Here is a 23,943-nt window from a genome sequence, read left to right as displayed (position 1 = left end):
AGACCACTGGGAGGTGGGGAAGGTGGGGCGCACCAGAGGGAGACTGGCACAGAGATTCACCTTTTTCTCGACTAATTTGGTCTAGGCCTATATTACTTTTGTATTGCTTTTGTATATTAACATGCTTTTAGAAATATTTTATTTGTTATTTATACTAGTAGCCCATTGTGATGATTTTTTTCACGACCCAGATTTTTTGGTGCCCCCCCAAGCACTTGGTGCCCTACGCGCAGTGCGTGATGTGCGTGTGCGGAGCGCCGGCCCTGTGATTTTCTCAACATTTTGATTCATTGCACCCTCAGATTATCTATAATTATTATTATAGAAATATTGTCCTATCCTAACACAGTAGTATACACAATAAGCACCGGGGAAATGACAGAATACTTTTCATGTAAAATAATTACGCCTATATATAATTATATATAATATACCATCATATATCATTAATACATTATTTCATAATTTTTTTATTATTAATAATAATTTATTTTATTTTTCTTAAGACAGCAATCATTGTTCCTGAATGAATGTTCCTATCCATTCAAGCCCTTCAATGTGGAGTTGCATATATTCTAGCACAGTGGTTCTCAATCACATTCCTGGAGGACCCCCATCACTGCACATTTTGCATGTCAACATCAAACACCTGATTCAGGTCACCTGCTCATTAGTAGAGATTCACAGACTTGAAATGGGTGTGTCAGACAAAGGAGACATGCAAAATGTGCAGTGCTGGGGGTCCTCCAGGAATCTAGCAGGCTAGAGCTGATATGAGCAGAACAATCATCCTGACATCTCAGGACATCAGAAAACACCACAATAAATGCACATGTGACCATACAGCTGTGCCACAGCTAGTGCATCTAAATCATGCTTGCTGAAGGACAGCCTCAGTCCACCAGTAGGTTGTTAAAGATTAGGATGTGATGCAAGCTTGGCTCAGGCCAGAGGTTAATCTCTCACTGGCATCCTGGAATAGAAGCAGTGGATGCTCTGCTCTGGCTCTCTGCCTGTGGTCTGGATAAGTAGCTCTGTGCCTGACAGAGGTGGCCTCGCCGAACACTGCTTCACAAAACTTCACAAAAGACACAGCAACCATTACATGTTTTTTAGAAGATTGCCAGGTTATTATCATTCCAACCAATAATCAACTGAAAAGTAACTGTGATCATTTGTCATATAAAAATAGGCCTAACCCGATTCGTTTAGAATCTTTAAAGTGAACAAATCTTCCTAGCACCACAAATAAATCACTTGAGTGAACAAATTCAAAAGATACCAGTCATTGAGGAAGTTGAAGTTTATTTATTTATTTATTTATTTATTTATTTATTTATTTATTCTAAACTAGTAGTTTACTCAATCGAAGTTTAAACTTAATATATATATCACGTTTATTAACTTAAAGGTTACACTTATCACGAATAGCTACTGTGGGTTGTTAACTGGTTGTTAATTACTGGGAGCGCGCTGATGACGCTTGATCAAGAGGAGGAGGAAGAGGAGGAGATGAAGGCGCGCAGCTCCTCCCCCGGGCTTTCGGATCGGATGAATTTACTCACTGAATGTCCTCGGTGAATCATAATCCTCCAAACACAACGTGAAAACACGTTATATTGAAATAATTCATATAAACCATCTCGCAGGTGATCGTGACAGGCAGACTGAATTTGAAACGCCGCGCACTGACGGAACTTTAATGTAGTTAAATTCCAATAGTATCATATACCTTGATAAGTCAAGAGTTCTGAATGTATGTTAGAACATCTAGAGAAACAGAAAGACAAACTACAACACAAGTTTAATAGGAGAAAACTGGAGAAAAAGAACTCAAGGACCTGCGCTGATCACCTTGCCGACGAGAAGGTGAGTGTGGATAAGTAGCCTGTACTTAAGCTTGTTTACTATCACGTGCATAAATGTAGTACGTTTAGAGTTTTCATATTCATTTGTTTTTTTTTTTATTGGCACATATGCAATAAGTAAACGATCGAAGCCCCTTTCGTTTATCTAAAACTTCTTTTAATCTTGATAGAACTGAGTTCCCTTATGAAAGTATGACTGTATAATATTAGATGGCAGTACCATGCTCTATTTCATGCTTTTGAATTATATATTCATACATACTGATGTACAAATGTTTTTGGCAAAAGCTTCATTATGTAAGTCTGTTCTAACAATTACTCTTCACCTTAAGTTATAAATACTCAATGTATATGATGTGAATACAGTAGCAGAGGTGCTAAGTTGTCAGTTTTTATTCTAAAGTGGGGCATGTTGTCACATTATATGGGGTTGCTACAATAGTATATACCTATTATAAATTTGTCAGCAAAATATCAGCAGTAAAACATTTTTAAAGCATGAAAATTATCCCCAAATATTGTAATTTACACATTTAAACATTTCTAATTTAATATACGTTTTATGTTTTATTTGTTAATACATGTTTAAATATCATGTACAAAGCAGGGAATCTGAAGAAAATAAAAAAGCAAAATGAATAAACAAATAGAATAAAATGAACAAATGAAAGAAAATACATTTCTGATTTTTAAGTTTGTTTATTACCTCTACCTTGATTTTACAGCTGACTAGTTGTAGTTAACTCTTGTTTGAATGTATGCTAGTGTACTTTTATGATCAACTTTTGCCCAGAAGCTATAGAAAAAATGTAATATTAAAAAATTAAAAATAACTAAAATTCACTAAAAATACTAAACTAACTAAAAAACATTCAAATTTACAAAAATCAATGGTGTTAAAATCAAGAATCACTGCTGAAAACATATTTTTATAGTTATAAGATATAGTCATTGTGACAGCTAGCCCTGGTCTCCACCATCAGCACCTCAAACACCACACATATCATAATTGGCTCATTTGATACAAATAATTATATGGTGCTGCCACAAACTTTTGGGTCTCATACCCCTCATATCATCAGTGGCTTATGGGTTTCCAGTTGTTTTATGGTGCTGCCAGAATCTCATGAGAGCTGAGCATTTCTCTTAAGCTTCAAAAGTTTTGGGCTGAATGTCGAGGGAAGTGGTGCAGACCGCTCCTCAGGAAACGTCTGAGAGAGAAAAGACTAACAGCAGGGCAAAATGGAAGTGTTTTGCAAAAGACGGGAACTACCAGACGGAGGGTGTTGGATGTTGATGTCTTTCAACTTCTCCAGACCAAAGCTCTGCCTGTAGACTTGTTCAAAACAAGCCATTTCACATCTCCTTAGAGATTATTGCCCGAATTCACCTTTTATTCTGGTGTCAACAGTAATGCTGAGGCACAAATATGGTCTACGTATCATATTTCGCTCATGCTATGACATCTATGTCAGGTATCGTCATTATGAGCTCTCCACAACAACCAGTGGATTCTTGACAACCAGAGGAACTGTACTACAAAAGACCCTTTTAGAAGGTGCCTAAACAAAAGCAGTATATGAAGAGAGATAAACGAGCTTGTCTTTGCTCACTTATTTCCACAGAGGGCCCACCAGAGGAGTGGGAACACAAAGGGCTTGTTTCATCCCTGGGAAAGTAAACCCTCCTCCCTGTGGTGGATCCATTCAAACCTGCCGGATGATTTCCCACAGAAACTTCCCAAAGTCGTTTTACTCATTCCTCAATATGTCACAGCTGTTCTGCACTGCCTAATCAGAAGCTGTACAATGATTAAATGTCCCTCTATTTTAAGTCTTTTGAATCATGCATGAATCCTTGAATAGAAACAGCCTTCATTTTTTTTTATTAATGTCATTCTAGAGTTAATGAGAGTTTCTGGACCCGAATTCTGAGTGAGAAACGTTGAAGAAATTAGCTGTTTGTAATTGGAAAACACACAGTATTGTCGCATCCCAAGTAGTGTTGTCACATTTTTGTCATTTTAGCATAATTTTACTCACCTTTTATTATGTTTTGTCCAAACATGCATGAGAAAAGGAGATATTTTGCAGAATGTTCCTGTTGATCTTTTATTGTATTTTTTTTCATGATTTGTAATGTGCGATGATATGCAGTGTCATCAATTATCTTTTTTTTGCTCCAAATTATTTTAGATATTAGATATTTAATCCTTATGTTCTGAAGTGATCAGTAGTAGAGATGTTGGTGATAATTTGTTTTCCCGGTAGACGCTGACCCCCTGTTCCCCAACTCGTTTGGCGAGGCTTCTGAACTGGACACTAGCCATTAGTTTTCTGTAAAATCCCATCAGGAGTGAACAATTAGTACATTTGTGCACATGCTGCTCTGAAGTGTCTGAAAGTATAGTGTTATTTCAAGGTTGGATGTCTCAGTCAGATGTTAAGCAATCCAAACTGCTGAATAGAAAGTGTTGCAGTTTTGTACACAGTTGTTCAAAAGTGTGAGGCCTGTAAGATTTTTACATTGTTTTGAAGGAAGTCTCTTATGTTCACCAAGGCTGAATTTATTTGATCAAAAATACAGTAAAAATAGTAATGTAGTGAAATATTATTACAATTTAAAATAACTGTTTTTTAATTTGATATATTTTAATATGAAATTTATTTCTGTGATGCAAAGCTGAAATTTCAGCAGTCATTACTTCAGCATTCAGTGTCACTTGATCCTGCTCAAAAAACATTTATTTTTGTCCAAACTGTGAAACATTGTTTTTGTGATTCTTTGATTAATAGAAAGTTTTAAAGAACAGCATTTATTTGAAATAGAAATGTCTTTACTGACACTTTTGATCAATTTAAAATGAATGAAATCATTAATTTATTTATTAATTTTTTTTATAGTTAATCATGACCCCAAAGTTTTGAATGGTGGCGTGGATGATTATGAATAATTTTCGCATATTTTAGATTTTAGAAGTCTTGGATGTGAAGTGCAACAGTAGGGTTTCAGAACTACAAAATCAAAACATTTTTTCACTAGAGAAAGAATTTTAATATGTCAAAACCTTTCAAGACAAATCTTCCGTGAGCTCAGAGACTGTTAAATAATTGTGTTTATCTTTAAGTGACAGGTTTATTCCTTAGTTCAAGTTGTTTAATATTCCCATTGGGAAAAAAAATACATTACTCATAATCTTGAGGAGTGTTTCCTTCTGGATCCAGTAATTAGAGAATTCGCTGTTACCATGGAAATAAGAACTGCGCCAAAAGAGCTCCGCAGCTTCCTCCCACTTGCATGAAGCAATGCAAATGCCATAAACAAGTCAGTCTGTATATTCTCTAACAACTTGCATTAAACAACTTGATATTTGAATATTTAGCAATACATTTTAAGAACATTTAAAAATTATGAATTGTAGCATTTTTTTACAGTATTGAAATGTTGTATTTCATACACTTACAAAATAATGTATTTTATTCTTCAATCAATGACTATAAGTTATAATTTTATATTGTCTTTTTTTATTCAATCATGAATTTTGCCATGCTTCATGCACTGTTCAGATTTCAAACACTTTTTTATTTTAAATCAATGTTTGTAATTTTGTGGTTAATTCATCTCTGAGCAAGTTGGTTTGATTCTTTGCTTATAAATCTGATTTAAAGATGCACATAGAAAAGGAATGGGGGAAAGCCCTTCAAGACCCAAGGCTGCTGAAAAAGTCCATTGCGGTCTGGAGTGAGGCAGGAAATTAAGCAGACAATATGTAGCTTACTGTTTCTGGCAATAGTACTTGTTTGGAAAGTCCAACAGCCGTAGAAGGTCTGGAGTTCGAGCTGGTGTGAATAAGGCTCAATTTACTCTCCTGATGTCAGAGAATTCAGGCTTTTGTAAGTCTTTAAAGCTCAGTGTCATGGAAACAGGCTGGAGCATGAAGCCCCACACCAACACAGCTGCGTACACACAAACTTACACTATACACTACCTCTCTTCTGCCACTGTGAACATTGAGAGATACAGTTTAAATGGATTTATGAAGAATGTGTGTTAATATTGAGGTGGAAGGATCTGTTTTGCTCTTCCATAAGTCATGTAGCTGCTTCTCAGTGTGTCATGGGAAGACATAATTGCATCAAGAAAAAAAAAAAAACATATACAATACAGTATTAAAAAAGTAATAATAAAAAAATCAAATACACTACAGTTCCAGTTTGGATTGGTAAAATTAAAAAAAAAAAAATGTTTTTCAGGTCTTACATGCTCACAAAGGTTGCATTCATATGCTCAGAAATAAGTAAAAATTGCAATATTCATAAATATTAATAACTATTATTACTATTTAAAATATTATTTCTTCCTGTGACAAAGCTGAATTTCCAGCATCATTACTCCAGTCTTCAGTGTCACATGATCCTTCAGAAATCATTCTAAAATGCTAAATTTGCTCAAGAAACATTTATTATCATTGTTAATTCTGAAAACTTTTGTGATGCTTCGTAATTTTGTAGAAACCATGGTACATTTGATGAAAGAAACTTCAAAAGAACAGTATTTATTTGAAATATTTTGTAACGTTATAAATGTCTCTGTTGTATATCAGTATATTTACACTGAACTCCCCAGGTGTAAAGCTTCCTCAACCTCTCAATACCCTATTGAAGTTGGGAATGAACTTTAGCACAGTTACTTTCCAGCTGAGAATAACACTGTAGACCCTCTGAATGTATCTGAAGTATATAGAGAGATAGTTCACAAAAAAATTATGATAAATGTCTCAATGTAAATCAGTGGGATCCACTTGTTGTTGGTGCACCTACATTATCAATACATTATCAATATCTTCAGGGTGAGTAAATGATGACAGAATTTTCTTTTGAACTGTCACTTCAATAATAGGGCAACAGATGTGATGTTGACATCAGGTCTGTGTGTGTGTGTGTGTGTGTGTGTGTGTGTGTGCGCGCTCTGCCTCAGTCAAACAGTCACACCAGAGTGTTAACTCACTCAGACAGGGCCATTTTCAACAGGAAGACATGTCTGGAGGAGATAATGACTTCTTTTGTTTGAACCAATATTGTCTTTTTGTAGGTGAACACAGGATGCATGTGAATGATTTAACCGGTGTGTTGCAGACCAAGTGCTGTATGCAAAACCCAACAAAGGACAGTACATCTAAATCTAATCACCGATACTAAAGGGGTTAAACCAGTCTTGATCACGCAGCAGGAAGTCTGGAAAAGAGAAAACCCAGATGCTTTCATATTCTCACGCATTCATTTTAGCATTTTCATACCGATTTGTAACACATCCATCGTGACTTGAAGAACTGTGGTTATGGGATGGCTTGTTAGGGATCATATGTTAATGTCTGTTCCGAAAGAGTTAAAAGAATGCAATTATTATGGAATATGAAGCAGGATTTTTGAGGAAATGACTAATGAGGACTCGTAGTAGCTTGTTTGTGTATGAGAGGTGGGTTTTTGAAGATGCTAATGATATGCTAATCTGTCTGAGTGGGTGCTTCTGGTGGACAAAGATCAAATCTGTGCTGGCTGTGTCTTGATAGCCCTCTTTAATTACTGTCATTGAAATCTGTTGTTTTTCATTGGAGCATCTGGTGTGGTAATGCTGGGTCAGTGGCTGACTTATGGGTTTATTTATTATGTATTTGAGGGAAATCAGTTATGCCTTTAGGTCATTCCAAAAGAATTTCAGATGAATAACCCCAGGTTTTACCAGTGATGGTCTTTTTATTTATTGAGTACAATTAAAGGATTTAAAGGGATTTAAGGAAATGAAGAACATTAAAATGATTAGAATTTATTGCAAATTTTAAATTACACACTTTTAAATTTACACATTCACTGTTAATGTATGCCTAAAAGCCAAAAATGGCTCTGTTAATGTTTTTTGTCTGGTCACATTTGGTTGTTAATTACATGAATCATGTAAATGACAGCCTATGGATATCATTTTCAGTCTTTCAACATTTCTATTTTAAAACAGTTGTTATATTAAATATTTAGCTACTTACATATTCCTTTGCAATCTTTATCTGCTAAAACTGAAGTGTTCTACTGTATGTGAACTCATGTATCATCCAAAATCTTGTTGACATGTTTAGCATCATGGAGAAGTCATGGCCTAATGGTTAGAGAGTTTGACTCCTAACCCTAAGGTTGTGGGTTCGAGTTTCGGGCCGGCAATACCTCGACTGAGGTGCCCTTGAGCAAGGCACCAAACCTCCAACTGCTCCCAGGGTGCCGCAGCATAAATGGCTGCCCACTGCTCCGGGTGTGTGTTCCCTGTGTGTGTGTGTGTGTGTGTGTGTGTGTGTGTGTGTGTGTGTGTGTGTGTGGTGTGCTGTGTGTGTGCACTTTGGATGGGTTAAATGCAGAGCACAAATTCTGAGTATGGGTCACCATACTTGGCTGTATGTCATTCACTTAAGTTGTAGTTAAAGAAACTTCAAACTTGTCTCCAAATTTGGGACCATGGTGACCTGTAGAACAACCATCTTAACCTAAATACTGAAATATGGTGACTGCAGTGCAGACTGACAGAGAGGGCCGCTTTGCCTCTGTCGGGCCGCATCTGAATATCTGATTCTGTAATATGTGCGTCTCACAGCTCATAATCAAAGAGCTGCTGTCACACAGAGTCCCCTATCACCTACCATCAAACTCAAAATTACCCCACAAAACTGGCAAGAATTCAAATTGAAACACAAAAATCACAACAACTTTGACAGATCCATCTAAAGAATTATCTAAATGTCCAATATAATGGCATAACTGCATATTCTTCTTTATTTTGAAGTTATTTGTAGGTCCAAATAACCAGTACTTACTACTTTTGGATTAATAGAAAAATAAAATCTACATACAATTCTGATCATTTTTCCAGCAATGATGTACCATTATTTAAACCTTGCTTGATGTCAGCAAGCTTATAATTATTTTTGTGTTATAGTCAATAACCAATAAATGGTCAATAAATGTAAAAGTTCTTTCGTGAAACTCTAGATGGTGAAGGCTGATGGGTCGTAAATGCAAACTGATGATATTATACATTAAAACTATAATAATACATAATACATAGTACAAATACATGTACCGTTATATCCCTAATATATTGCCTATGTAATAGATTGTATTTAATCTTCATTTCATTGTCTTGTTAAATGCTTTCAGTGGTTTTTCCATTGTTTTCAGCTGTCGTTTGATGCTATTTCCTGTATTACTCATGATGGTGTGATTATGAAAAGATTTTTTTACCTTGTATTTCACTTGGCGTGGTTGAGTCACATTACTGTCGACCTACAGATTCCTGCAATTATTACTGACGTATTGTTTATTCTCTGGCGCTGTAGGATTTTCTCTGGTATGTTTTCCTGAGGCAAGTTTCCCAGACTCAAAGCTAAACGGCTAAATCCCCTGCTCGGTTTTTCAGTGCAATATCAACACAGACAGTATAATTTAGTTGAAGACAGAGCGTTTTGTTATGGATAATGTCATTTCTCACAGATGTGTCTCACTCCTGCAGGTCTGCAGTGTGTGAGTGGGATGTCTGCAGATCAGCTTTGGCCTGACTATGGTGAAACACCAACCGTTACAGGTGTATGAAAGACAGCTGTGTTTGTCCTGTCTGACCGGGATCTACGGCTGCCGCTGGAAACGGTACCAGCGCTCCCATGACGACAGCTCCAAGGTAACCACAGCATCATCCTTTGTGGGAGAAGCCATTGTATTCTAACCACATAAAGACTGAATGAAGATGATAGAGGCAAAAGTGACACTGATCTGTTGAGTCATTGACCTTTCACTAAGCTCCACATTAAAAATGTTTACAGACCAATCATGTTGAAACGTTATGGTCATTTACCCTAATGTTACTGTATCACTTGTAATCGCTATTTATATATTTAGCCGTTTATAAGCACATTTTAATAAAAAACTCATTAATTTTAATAGGAATTTGAGTATAGCTTGAATAATTGGCCAATGATAACTGAGAAGGCTGAGCTTAGAAAAGTGTCATTTTTTGTCATCTGTGATTCCCAAACCTGTGGCTCATAGTTATGGATCCACTTTGATGATACTGATGGCTTTCTCGGGTAATTTCTGTCAGCGTCTGTCCATGAATGTCTTGTTCGGTATTCATTTGAGGCAGACAGCAGAACCGAAGGACAACTTGGCTGTCTGTAACAAAGCAAAAATGCTTTCTCCTCTGCTGTCTGAATGTCTCTGTCAGACAGAGAGAAACTCAAGCTAGAGTTTTAGATTCCCTGGAGGACTTGTTGCAGGTCAATTCCAATCTGTATACAACACAGCAAGAGGCTTAGTCAGGTCTCTCTGTCTCCCTTTGACTTGTCCGTTCAATGTCTGGTGACACCAAACTGGATACTGACATTTATTTAGTAAAGTTATTCAAGCAGAAATGCCCATTATTTTAACGGAGCATCCATTCCAGCTCAGCGATCAAATGTTCTGACCTGATTTGAGCCACAGTCACAATGAAAATCAACCCTTATCTAATCTTTACCTAAAGTCCTCTAATATTCATAGGGTATCAAGCTTAAATGTAGCAATATCCTCAGAAGTTTAGAATAGCACTGATATAAATAGAACAATAGCTGATTTAATGATAAAAATCAAGCTTAGTTTCACTCAAGGGTTGCAAATAAGTTTTTATTATTTTTATTTAGTTCATTATAATTAAATGAATTGTGATGTGTGTATCTATATATTTGAAAATTATATCATTAAATTATACAGAATGTAATATATAGAATATAACTGCATTTTCAGTTTAGTTTATTTTAATTGTGTGTGTGTGTGTGTGTGTGTGTATGTGTGTGTGTGTGTGTGTGTGTGTGTGTGTATATATGTATGCATGTTTTACTTTATATATATATATATTGTATATAATATTAAATTAATTAGAAATTCTATTTTTTTTTTTTCAAACTCAGCATTCCATACATTATGTAATTTCTGTAGTGTGTTTAAACTTGACAATATTACTGTAGGTTTAATTTTTTTACGAACTCTGTCTTAACCCCTTATTTAACGGGGCTTAAGATTTTTTATCCAAAATTTAATTCAAAAACGTAAAAAAAAAAATTCTAAACATTAAAACGATGTTTGAAATGATATACTGACTCATTGATTTAAACATGCAACCTGAAGTAAAAGTTGTAGCATACTATTATTTGAAACTATTATTATTATTATTATTATTTTTATCTCACCTGCTGACGTACTATATTTTTAAACAAACAACAATTTTAAACAAACCCTTTCTTGACTCATTATTTCACCGGGCTGCCAAAAGTTAACATTTTATATGAAATGTAGTAAAAAAAAAAAAAAAAAAAGTGTATTAAAGTCTGAGATTATAAGTCACTCACTGATTTAAACAAACATGAAACTTGAGGTTAAAAATGTAGCATACTGTATTGCTTAAAACTGTTATTTATTTATATTTGCTAAAGCAATTTATTATAATTATAATGATTATTATTATTATTATTGTAAACCATATATACTTTTAACTGTGCAGTCAGCAGTATTCTAGTATTCAGTTCTGATCAGTTTATTCTCGTGATGATTCAGTTTGTGGGTTTTGTTCTTTCTTTTCACCTCCCCACAAGTTATTATAAATGCTCCTCCAGAAGTGAACACACACACGCACACGCACACCCACAGCCATTAGTTCATCTTTCCATTTGAACAGGCTCTCTGAAGGAACACCTCTGCATTGACAACGAACTCTTCAGAAGCTCTGCCATTGGCTGGCTTAACTTTGTGTCATCACTGCTAGCCCTGCCCACTCTATTATTAGAGCAGGGTGACAATGTGTCCTCCCCTATGTGCTCAAGAGCAGGTCTGGAGGAGCTGATGGGATTGAGAGATTATCAGCTGTCAGCTGTGCAGAATGAATGAACAGAACAGTGAAATGTGTCCTGCACTGTAGAGTGACTCCACCACAATCCACAGACCAAGAAAACATGAGTCAGTGCATTATTCAGTTCACTGTCAGGGTGTGCGGAATCACTAAAAAACTGTATGTGAGCTGTTATTGTTGGCAATTGTATTTAAGGCATGTCAGAAGACTGTTGTTGTGGTCTTTGAAATTTCAGAGTTGGTGAAAAGTTTTTAATTAATTTCAGAGTTGGTGAAAAGTTTCATCAGTACAAATGCTGAGTTGTGTTTTGTTGGAAATAATAGTCATTGGTCTTCATATTCATAAAACATCTTTCAGTTTTATTTGTTAAATTGTCAATCAGTGGTCCAAAGTAGGGTGAATTGGGGTCATCTGAGACATTGGGTGATGTGTATATTTTTAATGCTTGCTTTTTTTATTTAGGAAATTAATACTTTTATTAGACAAGGACACATTAAATTGATCAATAATGAGTTTCAAATAGAAACCAGTTCTTCAAAATTGTAATATTTCATAATATTACCATTTTTACAGTATTTTTTTGGTCAAATAAATGCAGTCTTTCGGTGAGCATAAGAGACTTCTTTCTTCAAATACATTAAAATATCATTAGCAAATCAAAACATTAGGATATTCTAACTGGGTTGTAATGTGAGGTGATGGCGTGAGAAGTTAAAAGTTACCCTAATTCACCCTGCATTTGAACGAATTACTTACAGAATCTCAGGACGTGGTCATTAGATCATTAGATCTATTTCACACCTCCACAGGAACGAAAGGTCTCTTTGGAATACTAAAAGTCACACTGCAACCAGTATTAAACAAATCATAACTGCAAACCAAACTTAGATGTCTCTCTGCACCTTGCGTTACCCAACAGATTCATGTACTGCAAGATAATCACAAAAAAAAAAAAAAATGTCTTTCAAAGTCTTACACATACTATATTCCTAGTCGAAGTGTTGAGTACTTGCAGTTCATGAAAATTCGAATCAACAGAATTTTCTTGGGGAAAAAAAATAGCCTATTTAATTAAAAAAAAAAGTCTAATTAGTTAGATCCTTGCCCAAATGAAATCTGAGTGATGTCTGACAGATTCAGTACTTAAACTCCAGCCATTGTTTCATGTACTTGCTGCTTTTCCTTCTATGAACAAGCTTGTGAGCTCATGTCATTTACCATGTATATCCAGAAAGTTTCTGAATAACATTTCAAAATCATAAACAACTGAATACATTCACTGAGTGAAATCTTTTCATTCTCAGCATCAGGTGAACAGAGACAAGTTTGATTATTACATCACCCCTTAACAATAAAGCTCCGCCCTCTCGATCTCCAGCAGCGACCTTGCCTGGTCTCCCAGCAAACATGCTTTGGTGCCAGGCAATGTCTCTCTCTCACTCTCTCTCTTTCTGAAAGATCCCACTGTGCTAAAAATGCTCCATTGCTGCTGTAATTCACTGTTGAACGCTGCGTGGTTTCTGTGGTGAAGGAATTTAATTAAATTCCTGTAATTTTGTTCTTAAACTTATTAGTTAATTAAGCTCACAATTTATCATGCTCTTTAAAACTTTAAGGCATCTTAAAAGCTACGTGTTTGATCTCAGCAGCTTATTACATCCCCTGCCACACTTGACATGAAGTGCTGATTGTAAAGCCCTAGGGTTACAGATGTGAAGGATATAAAGAGAGCTATTAAAAATCCAAATTTGGAACATAAAAATAAAATCTTGTCAGGACCGTCACCGACTGTTGGTTTGACACATCTGTGTGTTTGTACCATTCCTCATTGGGATAAAAGTGTCTGCTAAATGAATAAATGTCTGTCTGGAAGACATGTGTGTTTACATCACTTCCTGTTTTTGTTTTTCAGTGGGAATGTTCATGGTTCTTCCTCCTCTGCTGTTCCTTTCTTCTTCTCCTCGTCTGGTCCTACTTCTGGTTGGAGGCTCGTAATGACTACAACGAGTTCAACTGGTGAGTTCAGCCTGATGTTTGGAGGAACCTGCTGTTTTAGCAGTGACATCAGCTGATCATTAACTCTGAACCCTGCTGTGTGTCCTCACCGCAAAGCTGACAGCAAGCCATGTTTGGACATTTCATTGCTAGAGCATGTTTTATTAGTTTTCTAGTTTGATTGCAAGAATTACTCTTAGTTATATTCGTAAACATTTACATTTATGCATTTGGCCGACGCTTTTATCCAAAGCGACTTACAGTGCATTCAGGCTAACATTTTATTTTACCTTACACAGATTGCTTAACAACTTTATGAATTAATTTTACACACTAAGAGCCAGTTTTACTAAACAGGACAAATTAGCAAGAGAGCGCAATTGCAAAACAGCTCAGATGGGCGTGAAAATTTATGCGGGTGATTTACTGACAACGTGCAAATTAAAGAACACAGACGCAACATCTCATTTACATATCGATCACTGCAAGATACCAAGCGCAACGCAAATTACCGTAATCGCAAATAAAGATTAAAATGACCAAAATGTTGAAAAGAACCAGAGGGCAAAAGGGTAGGGTTGCAAGACGTTTTAATAGACTTGGTATTGCTTGACTACTAGTTGAGGGTTCCAAGTCATCTTAAAGTAAAAATAACATGGCTTAAATGTGTTTTTCTGGGTTTCCAAATAACTCACTCTCTGTTCTCTGCGGTACCTCCTCCTAGCAACAACAATTGCAGCCATTTCAAGTGCAAAATAGTTGCAGGTGTTCAATAATGGCACAAATACCAGTAATTTGATGGGCGCAAATGTGAGTAAATCGTTGCTAGATTCATTTGAATACTCTCATAAATTTTGCATCTAAAAGAGAAACTCTTACAAATGCACATTCAGTAATGTAATGCGCAACTGTCCACGCCTTTTCAGTGTTAATTCGTTACTGCGCGTCTTTAGTAAATCCTGATAATACTATTTTAACGCCAAAAGACGGTTTGCGCTGGCGCCAGCTGTTAGTAAAACTGGCCCCTAAGTGTTTTAAAGCCTCATGTACTGTATGTACAGCATGCTTTGTGGGGTTTTTTTTTTTTATCCCTCCTAGTGTGAGAGAAGTTGATGATTTTATTTCTCTGGCAGGTTGTTATATAATCGTTCGGCCGTTTGGAAGGATGGCACAGTCCCCATTCTCGCCACAACACTCACAGGATTCACTTACACTGCATTTTTAATGGTGAGCGCTCTTCACACGTGCACATGTGGCACAGAGAAAGTGAGCAGTGCCTTTAAACTTTTTATGGCTTTATAATTGTTGAATTCACATGGTGAAGCCATGACGGACTGCTTGTTGGTTCAAAACATCACCATTGTAGCCTTAATAATTGTGTGCACACGTACATATTTTAATATTTTTTTAATATATATTTTTTGTTATATACAAAATGTATTTTTTTTTTATTACTTTTATTTATTTTTATGTATTATGTTTATTTTTAATTATTATTTTATTTATAATTTGCTGTTGTATTTATTTATTTATTTTTTCAGATTCTTGCACTTTGTCACATTGCACTGGGACAGCAGCTTAATTTGTACTGGATCCATAAGGTAAGATGAGTTTTTAAATGAGTTTGAGCCTAGAACTAGACTGAAGTTCTGAATGTAACTTAAAACAAGTTTTATTTCCTACAGATTGTAGTTCTGGCCATTCTGCTCACAACCATAACAGGAGTGGTGTCCATTGATAATTTCTGGCAGGACGAATGGGACATTGTCATCATTTCTCTGCAGGTTGGAGCAACCTCATCAGCATATTACTGTCCAGTGTCTTGAGATCTTTCTTGACAAGTAATTCAATTAATTGCATGTTTTTGCTGTTGTAGTTCACAGGGCCGTTCCTACACATCGGAGCTTTAGCTGCGGTCACAGCATTAGGGTGGGTCATCGCCGGTCAGGTGGTGCGCGTGGAAAGATCAAGTGAGTTGAAGGTCATGTGAGGGGAAAAGGCAGACTGGGTCAAAGCTAAGACAGCCCCTACACTTTAAGAAAGTGTAATTGTAAAATATTTGTGCACTACCCTTCAGTAAGTTTTTGCTTGTTTGTTTGTTTTTGAAAGGAAGTAATACTTTTATTCAGTGAGGATGTATTCAGTTTATCTAAAGTGATGAATGCTGTTATTTTGCACTTTGTATTAATAAAAAATATTAGTGTATTAACTTTATTTTTGAACAAATAAATGCAGCCTAGGTGTGCAAAAAAAGATTATTGATCCAAACCTTTTAAACAGTGGTAACGGTTTTTGACAATTTTTTATTTTTCTTTTTTTGCATATGTTTGTGTGTGTATCCAGGACTCCAAGTTGTGATGCTGGTGATTTATGTGAGCGTTCTCCTGGTTCTGTATCTGGTTCCCCTCTTCATCTCTTCTCCCTGCATCATGGACCTATCCAAGCTCGGTCCTCGTCCTGCTGTCATTGGCCGTCGTGGAGCTCCAATGGTGAGTTTCAAAATCCTGTTTTTTCAGGCCAGATGTTTGGCATCCAGGTTTCTCTCTGAAGTTTAGCAACAGTTAAAAAGCGCTGGAAGGATTGCGTGTTCCTGCTGTAGAGAGGCACACTTACACTCTAAAACATTAAGTCTAAACATTAAGTTGATTGTACAATGAAGCTTAAACCTGTTTGTTTGACTTCCTCCTCGGAGTGTCAAGAAAGTAACTGCCATTACACTCTTCCTCTCTCTCTCAGCTCGCTCCAGAACACACCATTATGTCCTTCAGTAAAGCACTGCAACAGAAGGTCACTGCCCTGGAAGCAGATGTTACCATCAGGTATTGTGACTTTATGAAACATACCTCTCATACGTGAATGAATCATAATCTGTCTTGTCTTGTCTTGTCTTGTCTTGTCTTTATTTATTTATTTATTTATTTATTTATCTGGTTTATTTTATTTTTATCATACCTTTTTGACTGAATAGTAATGTCTTAGTTTATTTTATCATTTTGAATTTATCTAAATCAGTTTTTTTTTATCATACCTTGTCGAATTAATCATAATTTTTGTGTTTTCGTATTTCATATTTTAGTTTTAATTTTTTTTATTGTATTTATGTGTTCTTTTTATTTTTAGCATACTTTCGGAATTAATCATAACTGGTTTCATATGTGTGTATTATATTATATATATTATATGATATTATTTTATTGTTTAATTTATTGTATTTATCTAGTTTTTTTTAACATACCTCTTTGATTTAATTGTAATTTATTTTATATTTTGTATTATATTTTATTTTATCGTATCTTTTTGAATATGAGAAAAGAATGGCAGCAGCTCTAATTGGCTCGCAGTAACCTGACTCTAATGTGATTGGTTGTTTTTTTTTTTGTTTCCGTCCCTTCATTACCACTATGCCTCTAGTCTGGATGGAGTGCCCTTTTTGATGAGGGACCGCACACTACGCAGGACCACCAATGTGGACAAACTGTTTCCAGCCCGTCAGGACCACGACGCCTCGTTCTTTAACTGGACAGAGATTCGCAGTCTCAATGCTGGACTTTGGTTCCTCAGGGTATTACATTTGATTTCTTTCTTATTTCTTTTGTCCACCTTCACAATTACTAAAGATTGTGAGGTTGTTTGTCCCTCAGGATGACCCATACTGGACAGTACAGTACATGTCTGAAAAAGATCGCAACCGTACGGCCAATCAGACGGTGTGTAGCCTTGCGGAGCTGCTGCGTCTTGCTGCTAGAACAAACCGCTCCGTGATCTTCAGCCTGCGGCGACCTCCACCTCAACACCCCAGACACCAGCTCTGGGTCAGTGATGCACTGAAGGTCATTCAGAGATCCAGCATCCTACCAGAACAGGTGAGAGCACAAAACACACACAATATACATTTACACACTTAGCAAGTCTCTGATTTATATAAAAAGAAAAAAAAAGACCTCTTAAACCAACATCTGAAGAGTGAAAATTTGTTCAAGGGTTGTCTATCATGCCTTATTCAGTCTAAATCTGAAATTAGGGATGTCAACAGGATGTGCAAAAGCCACTCCAAAAAACAAACAAACAAAAAACTCTCCCTTGGATCAAAGGGGTTTTAGTCTGAATAAAATGCTTGTAGCAGGATTCTAAAATGAATAGATGTGATTAAGATCATTTCATAAAATGAAGAGAGCGCACCGTATGTTTGAGATCATTTTACTTTGTTGACTGTTTTCTGTCCCGGCACGGAGACCACTGAACGCGCCTCTTTAAATGGTTTCGTGGTACTCGTTGTTGTGTTTTAAAACACAATTTCAATGTTTTCAACTGACATTAAGGCATTTAAAATAAAATAATCGCAATCATAGGCCTAACTGTGGCGCGTGTGGCTGTGCTGCGCAGTCAGAGAACCACTTCCATCAGCGCTGCTGCAGCAAAACACACTGTTGCTCACATCAAACATTTTCATCTGAGTATTATGACCAATATTCAATTTGATCCTGCTTGGTTCTGTTCCGGTTGTTGGTTCTGTTCTTGGTTGTTCTAGCAGCCAGACGCAGCAGGTCTGCGAGGCTACACACCGTCTGATTGGCCGTGCGGTTTCGATCCTTTTCAGACATGTACTGCACCGTCCAGTACGGGTCATCCTGAGGGACAAACAACCTCAAAATCTGTTCTGTATTTTATTTTGATAATGAACTGCCATGTAAGTTTGAATTGCTAGAATACGTGCGTGCCAGGCGCCAGGACGATTGAAACAGCTGAGACATAAAACAAAAACCTTTTTGGAGTAAGATATAATCCACAAAATTGTTAACTTTCATTTGTGCACACTCACAATAAAAACAGAAAATTTGTGCTCTTGTAAAATAAAGCAAACAAACAGAATACATGTTGTCATCCTTTTTTTGCATTAACTTATGGAGCACTGTCACACTTCTGTTTTGAATTCATTATCTATCTAATCATATTAAGTCTCTATTTTAATATTTCGCTTTTATTTTTTTTTTATGAAAACAAATTGTTATTTTTATGTTAGGCCTATTACTTATATAGGCAATACATTTTCCTTAAATCATCCCATTTTGTCTAAGGGCTTGAGAACCTGTGCCCTAGGCTAGTTAGGTCCATGTAGAAACTTGAACAATGCTCGGCGTCACCGTTTAGTGACATCATTGAATGCTCCGGGAAAACGTATTGTCTGTGTTTATCAACCACGATTGCTTTAATCGATTGCATCTCTTATCGACAATTAATCGATCATCGATTAATCGTTGACATCCCTATCTGAAATATTGAGAAAAATATTCTTGATAAGCTTCTAACAGTTGAAAAAAACTTTAATGAGCTTCATGCTTTGTGCCCAAAAATTCAAAATCTTTTTAAAATATGTAATATTTAAAAATGTATATTTTGCTGAAATATGTCCTATTATTTTATCTAAATCCTCTAATTCCATCTTAAATATTGATAAAATATTCCTAATAAATGTATAATATTAAAAAGGTCTTTCTAAGCTAGTTTATGAGATAACCAATAAATTCAGACATCTAAAATATATATTTAAAAATGTACGTATTTATTTTTATATGACTTGAAGAAATTAGAAATCTCGTCTAATGTATTATTCATTCTAAATTTTAAATACTGAGCAAAATATTCTTAAGTGTCTAATATTAGAAAATGCCTTTATCAGCTACTTTATGAGCCAAATAATTTGTAATAAATTAAAAATGTATCAAAAAAAGAGTTTAATATAATAAGTTGAAAGTTGAAAAGTTGTCTAATAGTCTTAATATTCAGTATTAATATTCAGAAAAATATTAAAAGTGCTTAATTAGCTACTCTGTGTGTGTGTGTGTGTGTGTGTGTGTGTGTGTGTGTGTGTGTGTGTGTGTGTGTGTGTGTGTGTGTGTGTGTGTGTGTGTGTGTGTGTGTGTGTGTGTAGGTGATGTGGACGCCCGACTGGTACAGGAAGAAGGTGCGTGCAGCGGTTCCTCTCCTTCAGCAGACATCAGATGAGAAACTTCCTGTGGCTGAGCTGAAAGAAAGAGGGATCAGTACTCTGACCCTGCACTACAGCCAGGCCAGAGCTCAGGATATCAGGTACACACACACACACACACATTCAGAACGTCAGCAGACATCTGCCTTTCTCAAGTCTGTATTAAATATCATACTGAAAGTAGTGTATTAAAATGTTAATATGGAGTAACCAAAAAGCAATACATATAACGAAAAAATTATAATATATAAATATAAAAATATAAAGTTATTTGAAATATTAAAAGAACAAATTTTTATATGTAAAATTAAAATATTTTATCTATTTTAATAGATGTATTTAGATCATTCATGGGTCTGTGTAATGTTTTAAGAACTCATTTTATTGTTATTTTTATTACTGTGATATATTACAATGCATTAAGAATGATATGTAATATATATTTTAATGTGTGAAGTTTAAATTTATACATGCATGCATACATACATATGTTTGCATACATACTGTTTCATTTATATGAAAGTAGGCATGAGGTTTTGTTCTGCAATACTTCTACCAAGCAAACATCCTCTCTGTATGTGTGTGTGTTGTGAGCAGGCAGTTCTCTGGCAGTAATGTGAGTGTAAACGTGTATCCGGTGAACGAGCCGTGGCTCTATTCACTCATGTGGTGCAGCGGGGTTCAGTCCGTCTCTTCTGATGCCCCACACATCCTGAAGAAAGTGCCTAATCCTGTCTGGATCATGGTACTGAGCTCTCTCTGGCTGAATCCCAGTTCACACACTCCTATTACGTACGAAAAGTACATACTCTGCTGGCCACATTCAAGTACACAGGCCAGTTTTCCACAGATTTGGAACGCTTGTCATTCATGAAGTCCTACATATCATCCAAATGCTAATTTAATTACTAATTCAACTACCAATGAGTAATCATCCAATCATGACCCAGTTAAACACATTTCAGTTCAACACACCTAAACATCCATTCCACAGAATACTGTAGATTTTAAATTGTCTTGCTTTATATATGATGCAAGATCAGTATTGAGAGATAATGTTGCAAATGGTTGCATACATTTGCATCAGAAAAATCTGTAGTGCAGGAGTTTGTGGACAAAATTAGTTTCATGCTATACATATTTCAATTTTATTTGATTGGGATTCTGCCTAAATTGTTTTTCCCCTCAATATCTCTATCAAATATCTTTGATTGGGATTCTGCCTAAATTGTTTTTCCCCTCATTAGCTTTTTTATCTATTTATATGGCTATCTAATGGCTAAATGCTGCTTTAACCTGTTTGTAGAGTGCAGATGAATATGGCCTGATATGGATCACTTCAGATTTAATCTCTGTGGCGATTGTCATTGGCATCTTCATATTTCAGAAGTAAGTGATCTCTTTTAAAAACTCATTAAAACAGTAATCTCAATACTTTTCAATAATTGAATCAATTTCACACATTCGCTAAAAACCCTAATCTAATTTAAGAGCAGTCCTTGGCGTTAATGTTATATTTGATTTTAAGAGCAGTCCTTGGCGTTAATGTTAGGTTGTTTTGTAGTTAGCATGCTTGCTATATCTCTGCTGGGCAGCCAGGTGCTTTTCAACTGATGGCTCTGCTCTTTTCTTCTTGGCACTCTCTACTTTCCCTCCATTATCTCTCTGTCCTCTGCTCTTTGCATGTGCCTGTCCTCCTCAGCACAATTAAATTAGGGACAGAATTCTTTGACTGTTTTGGTCTTTATTTGTTCTGTTTCTTCATCTTTATCTCATCAAATATCTCAAGATGTGATACTCAGATTCACTATAATGACCATTACTTCAGTGTCAAGATGTGATTCGGTCAAGACCGACTATAATGACCAGACCTTTATGGCACTTTCAGACCCTCAGAAGTGTGTTTTGGCGACGGTGTGTTTTGATCTTTTTCCTCAGGTGGAAGATGAGTGGCATGCGCAGCTACAACCCAGAGCAGGTCATGCTCAGCGCTGTAGTACGTCGGCCGAGTCGTGACGTCAACCTCATGAAGGAGAAACTGATCTTCTCAGGTGAGACTCATGAGCACACAGCTGTGTGGTTAATAAAGCCACAGAGCAAACTAACTCTCTGTGACCTCTGCATATGGCTGTGGCACATCACCCCCTGGTGGCAGTCATAATGCATCTTCAGTATCTGTATTCATATCTGCATATGATAACACTTTACAACAAGGTTAAACATTAGTTAATGTATGAGGTATCATGGACAAATAAGAAACCATTTTTATGGAATTTATAATATATTTTATAATATGCTTTATATACCGTATATATGTCAAAGAAAAAATGATTCAGACACCAGATATAATTTTTTATATTTTTTTTACTAGTGGATGCAGGACACTATAGTTAATATATGTAAGTGAGGATAGCAAAATAAAGGAAATACAATACAAATTCTTTGTACAATGGACTAACAGTAAAATTGATAAAAAATTTGGGACCAAAAATTATTTAGACAATTTGACCTGACCATGTTTTGATTAAGTGTTATCTGACATTATCAAGATGAATTTGTTCTCACACAGTTTTACTCTGAGTTCTTGCCATATTTTATTGCCATTTTCTAAACTATTGCGACTAAACTGTAATAATGTGTGAAATGTTGAAGGTGTCTGAATAAATTTTGGCTTGACTGTATATATATATTTATTAGTGCTGTCAAATGATTAATCATGATATATATATATATATGTAATATAAATTATTATGTGCATGTTACATGGGGGGATCAGTTGAAAATATATATGTATAATTGTAAGACACAGTACACACTTTTTATTTTGGATCCGATTGATCGCTATCAAAAACAGCACTAATTGCAATATATATATCATATATATATATATATATATATATATTTATATCCTATATATATATATAAATATTTCTTCATGCAAACCCTGAATTCCAACAACCAAACTCCAGTATAAAGTGTCACATGATCCTTAAGAAATCATCTCAATCAGCTGATTCATACAAAATCAGTCTCCAACAAAAAGTCTGTATACTTACAAAATCAGTGGCCAACAGTCATTTGAGTCCAATCTTAATAGGCCATCACAAACATCATCCAAATAAATGCATACTCAACACCAAAACGAAAACAAAAATGTTCTTGTGGGCTCTGTGAAAGTTCATCCATTTAAAGGGATACTCCACCCCAAAATGAAAATATCACCATAAACCACCTAACCCCAAACCTGTAAAAGCTTCGTTCGTCTTCAGAACACAATCAAAAAAAAATTTAAAATAAAATGGATGAAAACCAGGAGGCTTAGACTGCCAAGTAAATAGCAGTGTCAAGGTCCATAAAAGGTATATGAAAGTCGTCGTCAGAATTCTCCATCTGCCATCAGAATATTGCAATCTGGTTGTAAGCGACGGGAACACTGTTTAGTGAAGCTAAGAAAAAAAAAAATCACAGACTTTATTTACACAATTCTCTTTGTCTCATTAGTCTGTCAGACGACGACTTTCATACCTTTTATGGACCTTGACACTGTTATTTACTTGGCAGTCTATGGGACAGTCACAGGCCCAAAGATATCCAAAATATCTTAAATTGTGTTCCGAAGACGAACTAAGCTTTTTGGGTTTGGAACGACATGGGGGTAAGTGATTAATGAAAATTTTCATTTTGGGATGGAGTATCCCTTCCCCCCGACATCGCCCCCTAGTGGAGAAATCTGCCATGTGAAACTCTGTATAATGAGTTTTGTGCTTGTTTCATCCCTCAGAGATCAACAACGGTGTTGGGAGCACAGATGAGTTCTCCGTGTTCACAGGAAACGGACTGGACACGTACTCCTGCGATGACATCATGACACCCGCACGTCAAGCTACGAAACTTTAATGAAGCCCTCAATGAAACCGAACAAACAACTCAAGATCAAAACAAATAAACTATACCACTGTATTCCAATGAGTCCGCACCTCCAAAGGGTCTTTATTTTGAATGGTTTTCGTTGGTTTCGAGCTGTATTTAAAATTGATGTATTTTTTCTGCATCTATCCTTATATAAATTATGATGTATTTTTTCTGTATCGAGCTGTATTTAAAATGGAGCTGACTTATTGTGCACTGTAAAGTTTAGAGTCCAATCTGATGAAAGCAGGTAATAAAAGTGTCCTATTAATA

The 23,943-nt window shown here is 35.8% G+C and overlaps 1 protein-coding gene across 1 annotated transcript; it reads left to right on the top strand.

The window, feature by feature from the left end:
* The first annotated feature begins 1,507 nt into the window (after positions 1-1,507).
* On the top strand, positions 1,508-23,673 carry gdpd5a (glycerophosphodiester phosphodiesterase domain containing 5a). The gene is made up of 16 exons (XM_042733000.1): positions 1,508-1,869; positions 9,417-9,581; positions 13,693-13,796; positions 14,909-15,002; positions 15,317-15,376; positions 15,461-15,559; positions 15,652-15,745; positions 16,119-16,264; positions 16,512-16,594; positions 17,187-17,337; positions 17,417-17,638; positions 19,705-19,862; positions 20,359-20,506; positions 21,068-21,150; positions 21,700-21,812; positions 23,543-23,673. The coding sequence occupies exons 2-16, from the start codon at positions 9,465-9,467 to the stop codon at positions 23,656-23,658; spliced, it is 1,788 nt and encodes a 595-aa protein (XP_042588934.1). The 5' UTR covers positions 1,508-1,869; positions 9,417-9,464; the 3' UTR covers positions 23,659-23,673.
* The last annotated feature ends 270 nt before the right edge of the window (positions 23,674-23,943 follow it).

Source organism: Cyprinus carpio, chromosome B10 (genome assembly GCF_018340385.1).
Source record: "Cyprinus carpio isolate SPL01 chromosome B10, ASM1834038v1, whole genome shotgun sequence".
NCBI classification, from domain to species: Eukaryota; Metazoa; Chordata; class Actinopteri; order Cypriniformes; family Cyprinidae; genus Cyprinus; species Cyprinus carpio.
The sequence above is the reverse complement of the archived record's forward strand: the minus strand, read 5'-3'. Positions and strand labels throughout refer to the sequence as shown.